Raw genomic sequence first — 19,000 nt, 5'->3', positions numbered from 1 at the left:
GTATATGACCCACCTTACAGATGCTTGATGTTTTGTATCCATTTGCCTCACAAATCCACATGAACCCATACCAGCAAATGTGCATGGCCAGACACGCCACCTCAAACGTCATGTGCATATATACATGTAGTGTAAAGGCCGTGTAAACATAAACACACTTTTTTAGTATAAGCTTTTTATTAAAGTATAGTAGACACACAGAAAAGTTCATGCATCCTGAGTGTACAGCTCAATAGATTTCACAAAATTAATCCATTCCTGTAACCAGCCCTGGATCAAGAAACAGAACACTACCAGTCCCCCGGAAGGTCCCTCGTGCTGTCTTTCAGTTCCTCCACCCCCAAGGGTAATCACCATCCTGATTTTCCACAGCTACAACTACATGCAGAATGTGTATATTGCCTGTTTATGAACTTTAGATACATGGAGCCATGCTCTGTATGTCTGGCTTCTTTTGCTCAACATTATGTTTATAAGATTCATCCATGTTGTTGCATTTAGTTGTAGATTGTTCATTCTTATTGCTGTGTAAGATTCAGTTGTCTGGCTACACCACAGTTTATTTATCCTTTCTATTGCTGATGGAGTCCTGGTGCCATAGTGGTTAAGAGCTTGGCTGCTAACCAAAAGGTTGGCAGTTCAAATCCACCAGCTGCTCCTTGGAAACCCTACAGTGCAGTTCTACCATGTCCTGTAGGGTTGCTATGAGTCAGAATCAACTCAATGGCAATGGGTTTTTTTTTTTTTTTTTTTGATTATTGATGGGCATTAGGTGTAGTTTCTGGCTTAGGGGCTGTTATAGGTAGCACTTCTCTGAACATTCTTGTATAAGTCTTTTATGGAAATATGAGTGCATTTCTGTTGGGTATACTCCTAAGAGTGGGATTGCAGGGTCATCGGATATAGGTATACTGAACTTTAGTAGCTATAGCCAAATGGTTTTCAAAGGTGACTGTACCAAAAAGGTGACTGTACCAATTTACATTCCCACCAGTGGGCAAATGTTTTTATACACATTCTGCATGTAGTTGTAGCTATGGAAAAGCACACATCCCCAGACATGCACTCACATAGCCTGGAGTACGTGGATCACACCCATTGTACATACTTGAGTGTATATACATGCACACTGTGCCAGCCCTCATCTGAGCAAACACAGAACAAGGGGGCACGCCCATCCTCAGAGCCTTCCCCTGGCATGCCAGTGGGGGGCTTATATGACATCTTGGGCACTGCCTAACGTGGGATCTCTATCTTACAGCAAATTTACCAGTGGTGTGGCTCCCAGAGCAACCGATTTGAGAGACTGAAGGCCACACAGGTGTCCAAGGGCATCCGGGACAATGAGCGGAGTGGCCGGGCCCAAGTGCAGGTGTCTGAGGAGGGCGCCGAGCCTGAGGCAATGATCCAGGTATCTACAGCCACACCCAAGGCGTATGGGGCAGGGCTGGGCATGGGGATAGATGCTCGTGACTGTCTTCCATTCCACAGGCAATTTTGAGGTCAACTTGAGGGAAAAATAGCTCTTTCTTCTTCCCTCTAAGACAGTTGTTTTTGTTTTTTGTCCATTGAGGCATTTTATGTACACGTTTGTTTTACAACCCTAGAAAAAGAATCCCAGGATTTTTCCTCCCATATGTTTTTGTCTTGCTTCTCGTGGTCTGTGATGCCGCCTGAGATCGTCAATACAGTGAAACCAAACTGACAGGATGGGAGCAGGTTATTCTGCCACTTTTCTAGATCTTTGAGTTGCACATCAAATCTGAGGTAGATCACTCCACACGTGTTTAACTTGCTATCTTACTCTGGGGTTCTCCAGAGGAGCAAAACCAGTGAAACATATGTATAAATATATAAACAGACGTTTACTTCAAGGAAATGGCATACGCAATTGTGAAGGCTGGCGAGTCCCAAATCCATGGATCCGTGGCAGACTAGAGACCTCTGCTTGCTCATGGGGCTGTAGGGGCTGGTGAATCCAAAATCTGTAGGTCAGGCAGCAGGCTGGAGTCTTCTACAGGCCTATGTCCCAAGAACTGGAGGCTAGGCAATGAGAAGAGTGCAGGGTCAAGGGAGAAAGTGAGCTTTGCCAGAACATCCATTTATATACTGGAGGCAGGCCACGCTCACATCAGATCACAAAATGAAAGATGACTCTACATTACAGAAGAGTTCCTGCCAAACCACTGAAAATCATAGCCTTGCCAAGTTGACACATAACATTAACCATCACACCTGCCTGTGGTTCACAACAATTTTCTCAACTCTGTGATCGTTAATGATTTCGAATTCGCCAAAGTAACCACGCTGCATCATCAGAGTTAGAAACCAAATGATGACTTTTGGAGCACGGCCTGATAAGAACCTGGTGTTTGCCTCTCTTCTCAGCATTGTTCATGCTCTTTAAGAGTGTTGGCCAGGATGTTCATGGACACCATTATGGCGGCATGAAAAGATGGACAATTTGCTTTTTACCAAGTGGGAACTGCTTAGAAGTGGGGAAGAGCAGCTTCCTGGGCAACTCCCAGACTCCCCTGAGAAGTGGAGCTAGAATCCTGGGACTGCAGTGCATGCTGGGAATTGTGAGCCACACCCTCCAGCTGGGAAGGCCAGGTCTTCTGGAAGGAGCTGAGGTGGAGGGTCTCTCAGCATTCCCTGAAGGCAATCCTGCCACTGAAGTCAGATCAGAAAGACACAACTGAGACTCAGACCCTGCTTTCCTCCTCTCACTACTCCTGGTAGTTTATGGCCCACTTAGTTAACTGCATGATGGCACTGCCAGGCATTGTGCTTTGAGGACACATCAATAGAGGCAAAGTGTACCAGAAAAGGGAGGAGTCCATGAGCTTTCCTCCATGCCACTTGGATTCCACTTATCTGGGGCTTCCAGTCCTAGTTTTTAGGAAGAATAGAAATAAACCATGTATCTTGAGGAAGGTGATTATTATGGGGAGGAGGCTGGACACCAACCATGGCATGGGAGGGGCAGTAGTTGTGGCTATTGAGGCTGGAGGCAGCCCAGAGTAAAGAAGTAAAAATAGGCTCTGAAGTCATGGGGATCTGAGTTCAAATCCTGTTTTAGCCACCTAATAGCTGTGTGATATTGAGCAAATGACTTCCTCTCTCTGGACTTATTTCCTCTTCTGTAAAATGGGAATGATAATCTGTTCCTCCTAGAGGGGGTATGAGGTTTAAGCGAGGTCTTTTAAGGGCATGTGGGAGAAGGTGTTCAGTATTTGTAGTTATCATTGTCATTATTATTAGAAGGCCTAGGAGGAAATAAATATAGTAAGTATCTGAAAAGTCCCTGAGTAGTGCAAATGGTTTGCCCTCTGCTACTAACCTAAAGGTTGGTAGTTCAAACCCACCCAGAGGCACCGTGGAAGAAAGGCCAGGCAACTGCTTCCATAAAGATTACAGCCAAGAAAACCCTATAGAGAAGTTCTACTCTGTAACACAGGGTCATCATAAATCAGAATTGGCTTGATGGCAACAGGTTTTTTTTTTTTTTTAAATACCTGAACGACCATCCTGGTGACAGTAGCTGCTGTGTTCTCTCAGAGCTCCTGAAGACAGAGAGACTGAAAGGGAAAGACTTTTGACAGGCAGGTCTGGTTGAGCTCACCACAACAGGGGGCCTAGGAGCAGATGCAGGGCATCTCTGGAGGGGAGTACTGCCCCATGGGGAAGGTTGCTTTGGATGCCTGAGTGGACCCTGCCTGTCTGAGGAGCTCCTGGGGTGGCGGGGTGGGGAGAGGAGGCTACCGGGAGCTCATGCCACGCCCTCTCACCATCCTCCATCTCTTGCAGGTGCTGGGTGTCAAGCCGGATCTACCCCCAAGTACCGATGACACAGCTAAGGAAGATGCAGCCAACCGCAAGCTGGCCAAGCTCTACAAGGTTAGCAGTGGATATCTGTCCCCCTGGAGCCTGGGGTTCCACTGCCGTGGGACCTTGAGCAAAGCATCCCTGGGGGGGACCTTGGCTTCCTCATTTCTCCACTGGACACTCATGTACTTCCTTTGCCTTCCTGCCCTAAGAATAAGACAATATGATAAACTGCAGACATACCCGTGTCATGTTCATATGCGGGATCTTGGGCAGCGCTTGTTCTCCCACTGGGTCTCAGTCTCTTAGTCTGCAAAGTGGGCGGAAGGACGATACAGTCAACTCCGTAGTATTTCTGGAGTGTAAAGAGATAACTGATGGGGACATATCTTAGGAAAATAATTGGGGCAGTACTACAGAACTGGGTGTGTGTATGGGGGTGGGTTATGTTTAATCACTTCATAATTTCTTCCCTGTGGTTTTTAAAACTATCTTGAAGCTTATCTTGAGCCAGGGAAGTTTTGCCTCTTGTCTGAGCTCTGAGAGAAATCCTGGACTAGCCCGTTACTCTAACATTGTACCCTAGGCTTATTTGTGGTAAATCAAAAACAAAATGAGAGTGTAGATTCTCATCACCTCCAAAAAAACCCATGTTATTTATGTTTTTATGATTATAAGGTTATACTTGTGTATCGTGATCGATACTCGAGAATATAAAATGAAAATTTTAAGATAAACCCATTGCCGTTGAGTGGATTCCAACTCGTAGTGACCCTGTGGGACAGAGTAGAACTGCTCCATAGGGTTTCCAAAGCTGTAATCTTTGTGGAATCAGACTGCCACACCTTTCTTCCATAGAGCCACTGGGGGGTTCAAACCATAGACCTTTCGGTTAGCAGCCAAATGCTTCAACACTGCACCACCAGGACTCCTAGTTTAAGATAACCAGTGTTAAAAAAAAAAAAGTGTTTTAATTACAGAAGTAACAATACTCAATATAGAAAAAACTAGTGAATACAGAGGGTATCCCAGAGAAGAGAATAATAGTGGCCTCTGGAACAAGTTTCCATGCTTACAGGTTTATTGTTTGGGTGAATTTACATGCAGACATCTTTCTGCGTCTAGTTACACTTTTCCATCTCTACACCTGTGAATGGATCCAAACTATTGAAGCTATTCTCTGTGGCTTTTTTTTTTTTTTTCCCTCACAACATAGTCAGGAATATCTATGTTTACAAATAGAGATCTACATGTTCCTTTTTAACAGATGTATAGTATTCTATTTTATAAATGTAAGAATTTAAGCAGGTCACTAATTGATGGACATTAAGATGTTTCCACCTTTCCCCACTGAAACAATCCGTCTTGTGCACTAAGTGTGGCATTAGGGCAAGTTCCTACACATGGGATTATTGAATCACAGACCATATAATGAGAATGCGTCAATGACTAAAAATACTGGTCTGGAGTCAGACTGCCTGGGTTCAAATCCCAGCTCTGGTACTTCCTAGCTGTGCAAGTTACTTAGCCCCTCTGTGCTTTGGTTTCCTTATGGATAAAATGCGAATGGTAATAGAACCATCATAGGGTTGTTGCAAGGATTAAACGAGGTATATGAATTGCTGATAACAGTGACTGTCACATGGTAAGTGTTCAATAAATACAGAACAATTACCATTTAAAGTTCTGATACCAATGGCTAAACTGCACTCCAGAAGGGATCCCAAGTTACCATCACCAGGCATATGAAAGTGCCTCCTTACACAGAGCCCTCTGGGTATTGTCAGTCTTTTGAATTTTGGCAAGTATGATACACTTTTCTTTTTTAAAAGTTTTTTTTTTAATGAACTTTTTTTTTTTTTTTGGAATAATTTTTAGGTTCACAGAAATTTGAAACGATAGGACAGAGTTCCCATATACCCTTTAACCAGCTTCTTAACATCTTCAAATAACTGTGGCACATTTCTCAAAGCTAAGATATTACCATTGGATCAATACTATTAACTCAACTGTAGACTATTACAATTTCCCTGGTTCTCTGTTCCAGGATCCAATTCAGGATACCACATTGCATTCAGCTACTTCTCTTTTCTATTTTAAATAATGAGGTTGATATCTTTCCAGCAAACTACACAATTCGTTTCCTGGGCCACCCATGTTCCTGCATTTTATCTTCCCTTCCGTTTCAATGTGCTGTTTCCAATATGTGCACATTACACCAATCCCCGGGTGTGGGCCAGCAGATGTGGCTCTGACAAAGCAGAAAGGGAAAAAAAGAAAACCTAAATGGGCCTCAGATCTTGAGGGCAAAAGTCCAAGTGTTACTCTGCAGTGTCTTTTGGATGTAGGGTCATCTGGATCAACCCATGCACTGACTTAAGGACACACCACTAGGTAGGATGAGATGGTGGAAGTCTCACAGGAGGGTGACTGCAGACATTCATGGGCTGGGCTCTCTCCCTCATCCCTCAGGTCTCCAATGGCGCGGGCACCATGTCAGTCTCTCTTGTGGCTGATGAGAACCCCTTTGCCCAGGGGGCCCTGAGGTCAGAGGACTGCTTCATCCTGGACCATGGCACTAATGGGAAAATCTTCGTCTGGAAAGGTACTGGGGACAGGGTTTGCCAACCAGCCTTCAGAACCTTGGGCGGTGTATTTGTTTCCCAGGGCTGCTGTAACAGAGCACAAACTGGTGACGTATAGGACCAGAAATGTATTGTGTCACAGTTCTGGAGGCTGGAAGCCCAAATTCAGGGTGTTGGCAGGGTCACGTTATCTCTGAAGGCTGTGGGGGAGCCTTTCTTATCTCTCTCAGCTTCTGGTGGCCCTGGACGTTCCTTGGCTTGCAGCATAACTCCATCTTCACAAGACTGTCTTCCTTATGTATTTCTATGCCTCTTCCCCTCTTTTATAAAGAAACCACTCGAATTGGATTAGGACCCGCCCTACTCCAGTATGACCTCATATTAACTGATAACATCTTCCAAGACCCTATGTCCAAACAAAGTCATAAGCACAGGTTCTTGGGGTTTGGACTTCAATACAGCCATGCGCTACGTAAGGTCTGTCCAGGCAGCGTTTGACCGCATGTACATCCATGGTCCCATAAAATTATAATAGAGTTCAGAAATCCCAACGGGAGAATGGGATGTGGCAGATTTAAGCATGTCATACGCGACAATCATGATGATCCCCAAAACAAAGAAAACATTCTTCAAGCTGTTAAAGGATCAGCTGCACGGAAAGCTACAAGGCTGACGAAAATGAGAGAGACTATCAGATATGGAGAAATTCCTAATGATGTGGATTGAGGACCAAACACAAAAGCGATTCTCTCTCAGTAGGTTGACAATCACGGCTAAGGCACAAAGCTTGTTGGAGATACTTAAAGAAAAAGCAGGACCAGACCAGATCTGGTTTCTGTTTGGGAAGCACTGTAGAGGCAGTCCCTGGGTTACAAACGAGATCTGGTTCTGTCTTTAAGTCGAACTTGTTGGTTAAGTTGGAACAGGTACCTATGGTTCTTATTTACTGTTAGTCAAGTGTTTGCCATACCTTGGTGGCATAGTGGTTAAGTGCTATGGCTCCTAACCAAGAGGTCGGCAGTTCAAATCCACCAGGCGCTCCTTGGAAACTCAATGGGGCAGTTCTACTCTGTCCTATGGTGTCGCTATGAGTTGGAATCGACCCAAAGGCAGTGGGTTTTTTGGGTATAGTATACATTTTACCTTTCTATGCATATAAAACACTTAAGAAACACTTCCAAATACACTAAAACATCTTAAATATAATAATACAGTAATAATAAAAATAACTACATACAGTACTGTACTGAAGAGAGAATCTATGTGTGCATGTAAGTATAAAGGACTATTAAAAAAATTAAAGAAACAATTCTTTAAAAAAGTTCAGATAGAAAAAAAAAAAGAAAAACAAGATGATCACTGTTAACACTTAGTCTCATTCCATCCATGTCTTGCATGCCAGAAAGGTCATTTGCGAGGTAACGTTATAATAACATTAATAATTGGATGATGCAGGAAGATGATGGAGAGATGGCTACTGTTGAAGAATGATGGGCCTGGTATTGGACAGGATGGACCTGGTGCCGGAGAGTCAGGGTTTGATTCTGCTGATGGAGAGGGGGCGTTTACAACTGGAGTCAATTTCTTAAAGTCGGCAACAGGGAGATTTAAACAGAGCAGGGCTTCAAGCCAGTTCTAAGAGGTTTGGTCAAGGCCGATGGAAACATGGACAGCAAGGGCAGAATAAGTGTTGCATAGCAACCAAATATCTTGTGCATTGGATTTTGACCCGAGTGGGAAACAGGCAGCGGTGCCCCACTCAAAGATGATAGCCATCCGGGCTGTGTCACTCTCCACAGTCTTGCCAATAATTTAGTCTCCCGCATCAGGCTCCTGAAAATTTTGGGACCCATGTGGGAGACTGGATTATTGGCAGGCCTATGGAGAGCGACACACATTGAAAGCAGTGCACTCGGCTGCCATCTTTGAGGGGGGCCTCCCTGCCTGTTTTCTACTTGCGTCAAAATCTCTCTGCAAAGGATTTGGCTGCTGTGCAATGCATAAGCTTCCCTTGCTGCCCTTGTTTCCATTGGCTGTGACTGAACCACTTAGAAATGGTTTGAATCTTTACTTTGTTTCCACCAGTCATGACTGATCCACTTAGAACCGGTTCAAAGCCCTGGTACAGAGCTTTTCTTTTGCTCATCAGAATGGCCTTGTGGCAGCTGAGGCCTTCCATAATTGTATGTTAAACTTTGGTGAATCTCTCTGTGTTAGGATCTTGCTCCTCTAACTTTGCCGTCCCTGCTTCAATGAGAGGAAAGGCTTCAGCTGTTTCATCAAAAACTTTTGGTTCTGGAGTTTTCAGGTCCTGCTCTTCTTCCTCATGTGCTGCTCTAGTTCCATAAGGTCTTCATTGGTTAGTTCTTCAGTTGTGATTGTTTTCTTTGATGCATTATCAGCACTTGCATCGGATTTATGCTTTGGAGGCATGATTACAAGGGTAAAAAAGAGAAAAATTTAAGCCAAATACAAAGTTACATACTCAACACAGTGTTAACAGCAGCATGACCTGACTTAAAATGGTGGATGGCATTCTCCTTCCTTGAGCCAATGAACTGCTGAAGCCATTCAGTGTTTCACAAATGTCACAAAGTAATGCATGTGTTCGTTATTACGAACCATTGTATTTAACTCAAATATGGCAGTCTGTTACTAAGAGTTGTCCTTAAGTCGGATGTTTGTAACCTAGGGACTGCCTGTATCAGAGGTTCATGAAACCCTGCAGAATGTCTTGTGGGACAGGTTGGGGGATGCTATTGGAAAATGTTGACCCAGATGTCCTCTGAGGACCCCCCTCCCCTGTTGGCTCTTCCACACTAGTCCAGGGAAGAGGTCAGAAAGGGAAGGAAGCAGTCGGCCACCATCTGTGAGTGGAGCTCCCTTCCTGTTTCCTACTCAGATCAAAATTTATCCTGCAAACGATTTGGTTGCTATGCAATGCATAAGCTGCCCTTGTTTCCACTGGCCATGACTGAACCAGTTAGAACTGGCTCAGAGCTTTACTTTGTTTCCATCAGTCATGATTGAACCACTTAGAACCGGTCTGAAGCCCTGGTACAGAGCTTATCTTTTTCTCATCAAAATGGCCTTGTAGCAGCTGAAGCCTTCGGTAACTGTACAGTGGTGGGCAAAGAATGAGAGAATGAGCTCATGGTCATTATCACTGTTATCTGGTTCCCCCAGGCCCGGGGCCAACTGACAGTAAGAAGGCTGGGACTGAGGGCTGGCATTTGCTGGCTGGGAGCTCACCTGGCACAGGAAGGCTCTCAGGGTTAGGACAGCTTTGGACTGTGAAGTGGGGAGGACAGACAGGCCAGGGAGGCCTGAGTGTATACTGCATAGGCTTTGGAGTCGATGGGGGCAGAGTCTGAATCCCAGTTTTTCCACTTGCTGAGTAGCCTTGGTCAAGTCAATTAACCTAAGCTCCCCAAGTTTCCTTATATATAAAATGGGGGCAATATACAAATGATCTTTGTTGCATAAGGTTGTTGTGTGGATTAAATGATATAACCTGTGTAGTTCTCAGCACAAAGTATATCGTTAATAAATGTATGCAGCTATTATTATGGCTGTTGTGGTTGCCACCATTGGCCAGGACAGCTGGCTGGACCCCTTGGAGCTCTATAAGCAATCAGCTCCAGGGGTCTCTCACCTTGGCTGTCCAGTCTAAGAAGGGGGAGGGAGGGAGGTTTTGCTGATCCTTTCCATGGTGTGAAAATCTAAGGCCCCAGGAGTAGGAGTCCCTGGACCATTGGATGTTAGGCTGCAGCCCCAATCACAGGCCCCTAACCCTCTATCACCCTCTCCCTCCCTGACTGCCCACAGGCAAGCAGGCCAACATGGAGGAGAGGAAGGCTGCCCTCAAAACGGCCTCTGACTTCATCTCTAAGATGGGCTACCCCAAGCAGACCCAGGTGAGTCTTGGAGGCCAGGCGAGGGATGGGTCCAGTTTGGGTGGTGACGGGTTGGGTTGGAGGGAGTGTCCCACCATCAGTGTGGACTGGGAATCTGAATATCGCCTGAGAACTCCTGCTGGGTGGCCACTGTCCGCAGGGGGTCTTGAGTCCTGTCACATCCTGCTCCTGCCTCTCCCCTTCCCAGGTCTCGATCCTTCCTGAGGGTGGTGAGACCCCACTCTTCAAGCAGTTCTTCAAGAACTGGCGGGACCCAGACCAGACGGACGGCCTAGGCCTGGCCTACCTCTCCAGCCACATTGCCAATGTGGAGAGGGTGCCCTTCGACGCCGCCACCCTGCACACGTCCACCGCCATGGCCGCCCAGCACGGCATGGATGACGACGGCACAGGCCAGAAACAGGTACTTCCAGGCCTGGTGGTGGGTGTGGTCCAGGCCTCTCCCCTGTTCACTGCCAGCATCTCTAGCCTGGGCATCACCTCCTGCTTCCCTAAGGATGTTTCTCTGTGAGATTTTGGTCACAGTTTTGGTGGATGAGGCTGTTTTGTTTTGCTTAATATTTTCAACCAACATGTCCTGAACACTGACTCTACGTCAGGCCCTGGGCTGAGTGCCTCAGACCCCACCCTGCCCCTGAGGAGTGCCTGGTCTGGAAGGGAGGTGACCACCACCACAAGCAGTTGGAGACAAGCACAGGGAATCATGGGAACACAGAAAGGGCGGCGCATTGGGGCAGCCTTCACAGTGATAGCCACCAGGATGGTCATGGTAAAGATGGAGAGGCGGGGGGAAGTTCAGAGATATTGATGAGGTAGAATCCACCTCAGGCAAACATTGATTCCACTTATCATGGTAGAAAAAGCAGAAGTGTTCATTTTTATTCACTTTTGCTTTAGTCGTTGGTCTAATAGATTGGTCATTAATTACTTTGGTGGGAGGGGAGTGCAAAGAAAATATTCAGGTGGAGCAGCGTGGAAAGAGCTCTGGTAGCCAAGCTTTGTGAAAAAAAAAAAAAAATGTGACCTTGGGCAAATTACTTAAACTCTCTGAGCCTCACTTTCCTCCTTGGGTGATGAGGGTTTGATGATGGTCACCTGATGATGGGATTCAATACTACTCCATTATCCTCAAGAATTTTCAAGGTCCAGAGATTTGAGTGGAAACTCTGGTGGCATAGTGGTTAAAAGCTACGGCTACTTACCAAAAGATCGGTAGTTCAAATCCACCTAGGTGCTCCTTGGAAACTGTATGGGGCAGTTCTACTTTGTCCTATAGGGTCACTGTGAGTCAGAATTGACTCAATGGCTACGGGTTTGGTTTTTTCGATTGGAGATTTGGGGACTCGGTGTCTCCGCAGAACCACCAGGTGGTGCTGCAGGGCCTCTAACTGCTTTGCTAAACTGTCACCGAACTCTGCAATAAGACCTGCCAGCGGCAGGGGTCATTCTGAGGTTACCTAGGGATGACCCTGCCTCTGGAAGTGACTTATAAAATCTAGACACTTCAATAATAATATGAATAATGGTAATATCAGTGATAACAATAATATATAAGAGCCACTGCCATTTCCAGAGCTATCACCCTATGCCAGGCACTGATAGATTTTCCTTAATGATCTCATTCAGTCCTAACAATGCTTTGAGGTAAGTACTCTTATTATCCCTGTCTTTCAGATGAGTAAACCGAGGCTCAGAGAAGTGAAGCAAGTTGCCCAAGATCACAAAACCTTTAAGAGGGTGCAACCTGATTTGGGTCCAGGTCTTGTAGACTCAGACCCTGTGCTCTTAGCTCTCACAGTGCTGCAACCCTTAAGACCATGTTCTGAGCACCTACTCTGTAGGGCCCAGTCCCTGTGGTGTAAGGCTCTGGAGTAGGAGACCTGGGTTTGAATCTCAGCCTTGCCACGTAATGGCTCTGTGACTTGGGCAAATTCTTTAACTTTAGTCTGAACCTGAGTGATGTCCCATATCGAAAGCTTGTCCTGTTGTCTAACCACGATCCACCATGCTGCAATTTCCCAGCTGGTCGGAGGTGAGGGGTGGTAGTGCTGCATGGGTACTGACCCAGCTTTGCTCTGGCAGATCTGGAGAATTGAAGGCTCTGACAAAGTGCCGGTGGACCCTGCCACATACGGGCAGTTTTACGGTGGTGACAGCTACATCATTCTGTACAACTACCGCCATGGCGGCCGCCAGGGACAGATCATCTACAACTGGTGAGGGCCTGGGGCCATCTGGTGCTCATGGGGCTGGGCCAAGGGATTGCACTGACTGGGCCATGCGCATGGCAATGTGGCGGGAGGCGGTGAGTGAGCAGGTCTGAGGGAAGCCAGGGAGTGTGGGTCTGAGGTAGGACAGACACACTCCCTCTTGTCCACAGGGCAGCACACTTGTTTTATTTCTCAAAACAACTTTTAAACTTATTCTTATAAAAATATTACATGTCCACGGTAGGAGGTATGGTGAGTAGGGAGAAACAAACAAGCAGACAAATCTCTCCACAATCCCATGCTGAGCTAAATGCTGTGTACACTTTGGTGTTTATCCTATTTTTTTTTAATTAAAAAAATATTCTTAATTCATTTAAAATAGTAGATAATACATTCATGCTGTTCAAAAGTTTAAACTGAATAAAAAAGTATTTATTAAGAAATCTTGTTCCCACCCTGCCCCATTCCACCCCATTCTTCAGCCCCCACTCCTCCATGGGTGACTGCTTTCATTAGTTTCTTGTATATTTCCAGTAATTCTTTATGCAAAATAAGCAAATATGACTCTCTATTCCTAATTCTCTCCCTTTCTTACACAAAGGTGGTTTGTTATTGTATATTGTTTTGTGTGTTACTTTTTTCACTTAATGCTTCCTGGAGATCAATCTGTGTCAGTACATAGAGAGCTTTCTGGTTATTTTAAATAGCTGCATAATGTTTCATTGCATGGCTGTACTGTAGTTTATTTAATAAATTCTCTGTTGTTGCATACTTGGGTCGATTCCAGGCTTTTGCTCTTGCAAGTATTCTGTGATTAGTAACCTTAAACAAATGTCATTTTGAATGTGTACAGAAATGTCTGTAGGGTAAGTTCCCAGAAGTGGAATTGGTCAAAGAGTAAACGCACTTGTCATTTCTGAGAGAGAGCCCTCAATTTGCCTCGATATGGTTCGTAGCATTCCCACCAGCAATGTCTCAGAGCACCTGTCTCCCCACAGCCTCGTCAGTAGAGTGTGTTGTCAAACTTTAAGATGTTTGTCAGCCTTATAGTTTATTAAATGGTCTTTCAGTGTACTTTTTATTTTTATTTCTCTTATTATATGATCCTAAACTTTGTTTGATTTTTGCCTGTTAGATTATTACTTTTTAAACTTATTTTGCAATAATTTTAGACTTGCTCAAACATTGCAAAAACAGTTCAGAGTTCCCCAATACCTGTTACACAGCTTTCCTTATGTTAACATCTTATACAACCATAGTACAGTGATCAAAACTAGGAAATTAACATTGATACAACACTGTTTACTAATCTATAGACCTTATTTTATTTCACCAGTTTTCCCACTAATATCCTTTTTCTGGTCTTGAATCGAATCCAGGATCCCACACCGCAATTAGTCATCACGTATGTCTGCTTAAAAAACCAAACCAAACCCAGTGCCGTCGAGTCAATTCCGACTCATAGCGACTCTACAGGACAGGGTAGAACTGCCCCATAGAGTTTCCAAGGAGCGCCTGGCAGATTCGAACTGCCAACCCTTTGGTTAGCAGCTGTAGCACTTAACCACTATGCCACTAGGGTTTCCTTAGTCTCCTCCAATCTGTGATAATTCTTCTGTCTTTCCTTTTCATTCATGACCTTGACATTTCTGAAGAACACTGGCCAGGTATTTTGTAGACTGTTTCTTCAGTTTGAGAGCTCAGAGTTTTAAAAGCAGGTAATACATGCGCATGATACAAAGTTCAAAAGAAGGCATTTTTGTTTATTAGCTGCATCAGCACGTTGACTTTTCAAATTGTTTATACAGATAACATACTGATTATGGGAAATTTAGACAGCGTAGGAAGATGTGGGTTAAACAGCCAACATCTCCCTAAATCCCACCTCTCAGAGCAATTGCCGTTGACCTTTTGGTGAACACCCCTGCGGACCTCTCTGCGTGGTCCACATGAGCCTAAATCTACTGATGCCTTTTCCCACAAATAGGCACCTGTTGTACTTGCTGTTCCCTGACCTGCTGTTCTACCCAGGAATGGCCACCATTCCTTGTCTTGGATTTGATTTGAGTCTAGAGCACCTTCCCTTGTGGCTATCCAGGATGAGATGAACCATCCAGTCCCCTGTGGGGGACATTTAGGATAGGCGAATTCATTCTCTATGCTCAGATCTGTGTAAGAAGAAAAAAGGCTGGAAATGTGATGTGTTGGCTTGCTTCCTGGTTCCGGTTGCTCTTGAGAGGGTCCCTTTCCCTCTCTGTATCTCAGTTTCATTACCTGTAATGTGGAGATTTGACGGTTTCTCAGGCCCAGGGCAAGGGAGAGGCTGAGTATCACTTCCTCTTCTAGGCAGGGCGCCCAGTCTACTCAGGATGAGGTTGCTGCATCTGCCATTCTGACTGCCCAGCTGGATGAGGAGCTGGGAGGCACTCCTGTCCAGGTGAGCCTGACTAACTCCTTTTCCGGGCCTTGTCTGTTTGTCTGCCATCCATCCATCCATCCTTCCATCCATCCATCCACCCACCCATCCAATCATGCAACAGATATTTACTCAGGGCTTCTGTGTGCCTGACACTGGCTTCAGCAGTGAACTCACAGACACCGCCCTGCCTGATGGAGTTTATAGCCTAGTGGGGACATAGTTATTCAACAAACCTGCACACGAATGAATGTATGGTCACACACTGTTGTAGGTAGTGAATGAAAATGATATAAATCCCAGGTAAGATCTAATTGGATTAGAGAATGCTTCCCTGAGAAAGGGACTCTTCAGCTAGGGCCTAAAGGATGAGTAGGAGTTGGCCAGGCAAAGAATGAAGGAAAGCACATTGTAGGCAGAGGGAACAGTCTATACAAAGGCCCTGAGTTAGGAGAGAGTATGGGATATAGGGCGAGGGGGAAAGTGCCAGGATATGAGCTGTAGAGATGCTAGAGGGGCCAGAATACCAGAGGTCATGGTGAGGCCTTTGACCTTTATCTTGAGAAAAACAGGAAATTGCTGAATGGTAAGTCCGACAGGAAGGGATTTATAGGTTTTAAAGGTCACTCTGGCTATAATGTGGGGCCCTAGAGGGCAGCAGAGCTAGGTGGAGGAGACTTGTGGGAAGCAGACAAGAATTCTGCTTCTTCCATCCTACCCTTGGAGTAGACATGGCTCAAGATTTGGCTCTGGGGTTGGTGCTTTGACTTTTAACTCTTATAGTGGTGTCCTTCTGGGTGCCGCATACTAAGAGATGTTTGATGTCTTACCTCATTTTATCCCAACAATGGTCTTGGGAGTAGCATTCTTGGCCCATTTTATAGAGGAAGAACCTGAGATGTTGAGTCACATCTCCAAGCTCTTACTATCAAGGTGGAGCTGGGATTTGAGCTCTGACCAGGCAGTGGTGGGTCAGAGTAGAAAGTCATCACAATAAACCAAGCACACACGTGCGATCAGATTGTAGATTTTATTAGCCAGGGCCACAAAGCTTATCTGAAACTAGGTGAGCACACAGGGCAGGAGCGGATATGATATATGTTGGTGTAGATCTCCTTGCACCTTCCTTTGCAACATCCAGCCCCTGACTGCAGCTTGAATCTGGGGAGCCACTGGCTGTGCAGGAGGGGGTCTCTCCAAATCTGGAAAGCTCTATCTCACCACTTCACTGGCTTTCATACCCAGGGCTGACGTCAGCATCCTAGAAGAATGTCCATGAACAATCCCTGTGCTTCCATTTAAGGGAATATTTGCAAACATGGGTTCTCCTGGTTCTTGGACCAGACTCAGGGTCAGCAAGGCAGGTCCCCAAGGGAGGAGGACAGCCCAGACAGTACCCCTGGGGGAACTCAGGCAACAGCACTGTCTCTAACCTTCCTGGAACTCCTATGTCCCTGTGTGCTGGCTATTCCTGCTCCACACCACACAAAGACATAAGTGTGATGGCTTCATTTGGGGGATGGGGTGGGCCTGGGCCATGTTGGCTGGGTGTGGGAGGGGTGAGCCCCATATGTCACAGAAGGACTAATACCTTCCCCTCCTTGCCTGACTCAATCTCCTGTCTCCCTGCAGAGCCGTGTGGTCCAAGGCAAGGAGCCCGCCCACCTCATGAGCCTGTTTGGCGGGAAGCCCATGATCATCTACAAGGGTGGCACTTCCCGTGATGGTGGGCAGACTGCCCCTGCCAGTACCCGCCTCTTCCAGGTCCGGGCCAGCAGCTCTGGAGCCACCCGAGCCATTGAGGTAACGTCCAGACCTGAACCACAGGAAGGATTGGCCTCCCTGAAACCTCCCAGCCTCAATGAGCCAATGTCTGGGCACAGGGTCCTGAGGTTGGGTGAAGGGGTTAGGCAGCTTTTTGTGCTTTCCTGCCCTGCCAGCACAATTGTATGTCTTAGACTTCTCCCTGTTTCAAGGATGCCCAGTTCCCCTTACACATCTTCCATAATGGGCAGCTCACTACCTTCCAACCTGGACACTGTTCCTGATTACATTCAGTTGCCTACCATTCTTTCTGTGGTAGAAGATGCAGAGTTAGAGATAATCCTCCAGGATGGTCTGAGGAGCCTAGAGGAGAAGAAGACTATCACCTCCTTTGTTTTGGACTCAGCTTCTGTTAATGCAACCCAGAATTTGGAAATCCTCTTGGCTGGCCACAGTGTATTAGTGACTCATGGGAGTCAACTAATGCCTTCGGTGTTCAAAATCTGTGCCCTCTACTCTGGTGGAGTGTGTTCCTCCAAGGCTTTACCTAAGAGCTAATCCTGCTGCAGGGCCTCCTGAGCTGTGAGGAGGGGGCTGAGGGCTTTTTGTCTGGTTCCTGACTAATTGAGTGCTGTCCTTCCTAGGTGATCCCTAAGGCTGGTGTACTGAACTCCAATGATGCCTTTGTCCTGAAAACCCCTTCAGCCGCCTACCTGTGGGTAGGTACAGGAGCCAGTGAGGCTGAGAAGACGGGGGCCCAGGAGGTGTTCAGGGTACTGGGGTCCAAGCCCTTGCAGGTGGCAGAAGGCAGTGAGCCAGGTAGGAGTCGGGGGTGGAATGCCTGCTGCTCTCTGGGGACTCTGGCTGTTGGGCTTCCCTTTCTTCCTTCTGCCCTGGGAACCTCTATCCTTGTCCCTCCTCAGTGCCTGCCACCTAACAGATTAAAATGAGAGATGTAGTCAGTGAGATGGTGGCCTGCAGGAGTTAGAGAAAGGGGAGCTCAATGTGGCCTGGGCGGTCAGGGAAGGCTATTCTAGGACGCCTTGAAAGATTGTTGGCAAGGGTAACAGCCTCAGAAGGACAGCAGTCTCTTCTAATCTTTAGAATCTGTGTGTTCAGAAATGCCACAAGCTTGTTCTGTTCCCAGAACATAAGGTCAGGGCTACTTTCTTACAGCAATCCTCAGTCTTTCTGCTGTTGCTCTGAGCCCATCTCCTCTAGCTTGACGTTTAGTAGAAATGGGAAAGAATAGCTTGGTCTAGAAGACCCTGAGTTAACTCACTTAGCTGCTAATGGAGAGGTTGGAGGTTTGAGTTCACCTAGAGGAGCTTACTTCCAAAAAGTCAGCCATTGAAAACTCACGGAGCACAGTTCTATCCTGGCACATGTGGGATCTCCATGAGTTGGAATTAACTCAGTGGCAACTCGTTTTTTTAGCTTGGTCTAGATAAGCCCTGTCCAATAGAACCTTCTATGAGGATGGATGTGTTTTATATCCAATTTGGTAGTCACTAGCCCTGGTGGTGGAAACCCTGGTGGCATAGTGGTTAAGTGTTATGTCTGCTAACCAAAAGGTCCACAGTTTGAATCCACCAGGTACTCCTTGGAAACTCTGTGGGGCAGTTCTACTCTGTCCTGTAGGGTCACTACGAGTCGGAATCAACTCGACGGCAGTGGGTTTTTTTTTGTTTTTGTTTTAGCCCTGGTGGTGTAGTGGTTAAGTGCTACAGCTGCTAACTAAGAGATCAGCAGTTTGAATCCACCACTCCTTGGAAACTCTGTGGGGCAGTTCTACTCTGTCCTCTAAGGTTGCTGTGAGTTGGAATGGCAATGGGTAGCCACATGTGGCTATTGAACACTTGAAATGTGGCTAGTATAACTAAGTGACTGAGTAACTGAATTTTTTAATTTCTTTAATTTTAATTAATTTAAGTAGCCACATGTGGCTAGTGGCTATTATCTTGGACAGAGCAGGTATATATAGTGGAAAGACTATGGGGATTGGAGTCAGGCAAAATTTGCATCGTAGTTTTACTGCTCAGTAGCTATGTGATCTTGAGTGAGTTGCTTAACCTCTCTGAGCCTCAATCGTCTCATTTGTTGAGTGGGGATAATTATCCCTATCCTGAAGTGCTGTCGTTGGTCTCAAGTCAATAATCCTGGCTGTGTGTCTACTGCCAGCTCTGCCCTCTCTGGGCCTGTTTCATCACCTTCAAATTCTCTCAGGCCCTTTCTGTCTTTGGCTCCTGAGAATCTGAGGTGGAGGGTAGGGATTTGGTT

General features: G+C 46.1%; 1 protein-coding gene and 1 pseudogene across 10 annotated transcripts in view; one reads left to right on the top strand and one right to left on the bottom strand.

Moving 5' to 3' along the window:
• The window catches only part of GSN (gelsolin), a 69,506-nt gene that overhangs the window by 47,047 nt on the left and 3,459 nt on the right, over window positions 1-19,000 (top strand). For all 10 annotated transcript variants that reach the window (XM_010587676.3, XM_010587675.3, XM_023544977.2 and 7 more), the window contains 9 exons: window positions 1,262-1,411; window positions 3,811-3,900; window positions 6,301-6,433; window positions 10,242-10,330; window positions 10,518-10,733; window positions 12,413-12,546; window positions 14,887-14,977; window positions 16,589-16,759; window positions 17,365-17,539. In XM_010587676.3, coding sequence (XP_010585978.1) covers window positions 1,262-1,411; window positions 3,811-3,900; window positions 6,301-6,433; window positions 10,242-10,330; window positions 10,518-10,733; window positions 12,413-12,546; window positions 14,887-14,977; window positions 16,589-16,759; window positions 17,365-17,539 — 1,249 coding nt within the window. The remainder of the gene's footprint in view (window positions 1-1,261; window positions 1,412-3,810; window positions 3,901-6,300; window positions 6,434-10,241; window positions 10,331-10,517; window positions 10,734-12,412; window positions 12,547-14,886; window positions 14,978-16,588; window positions 16,760-17,364; window positions 17,540-19,000) is intronic.
• On the bottom strand, window positions 1,410-2,744 carry LOC111749832 (small ribosomal subunit protein uS8-like; annotated as a pseudogene).

The sequence above is a fragment of the Loxodonta africana genome, chromosome 9 (assembly GCF_030014295.1).
Source record: "Loxodonta africana isolate mLoxAfr1 chromosome 9, mLoxAfr1.hap2, whole genome shotgun sequence".
Taxonomy (NCBI): Eukaryota; Metazoa; Chordata; class Mammalia; order Proboscidea; family Elephantidae; genus Loxodonta; species Loxodonta africana.
This window is presented reverse-complemented; position numbering and strand designations above follow the sequence as displayed.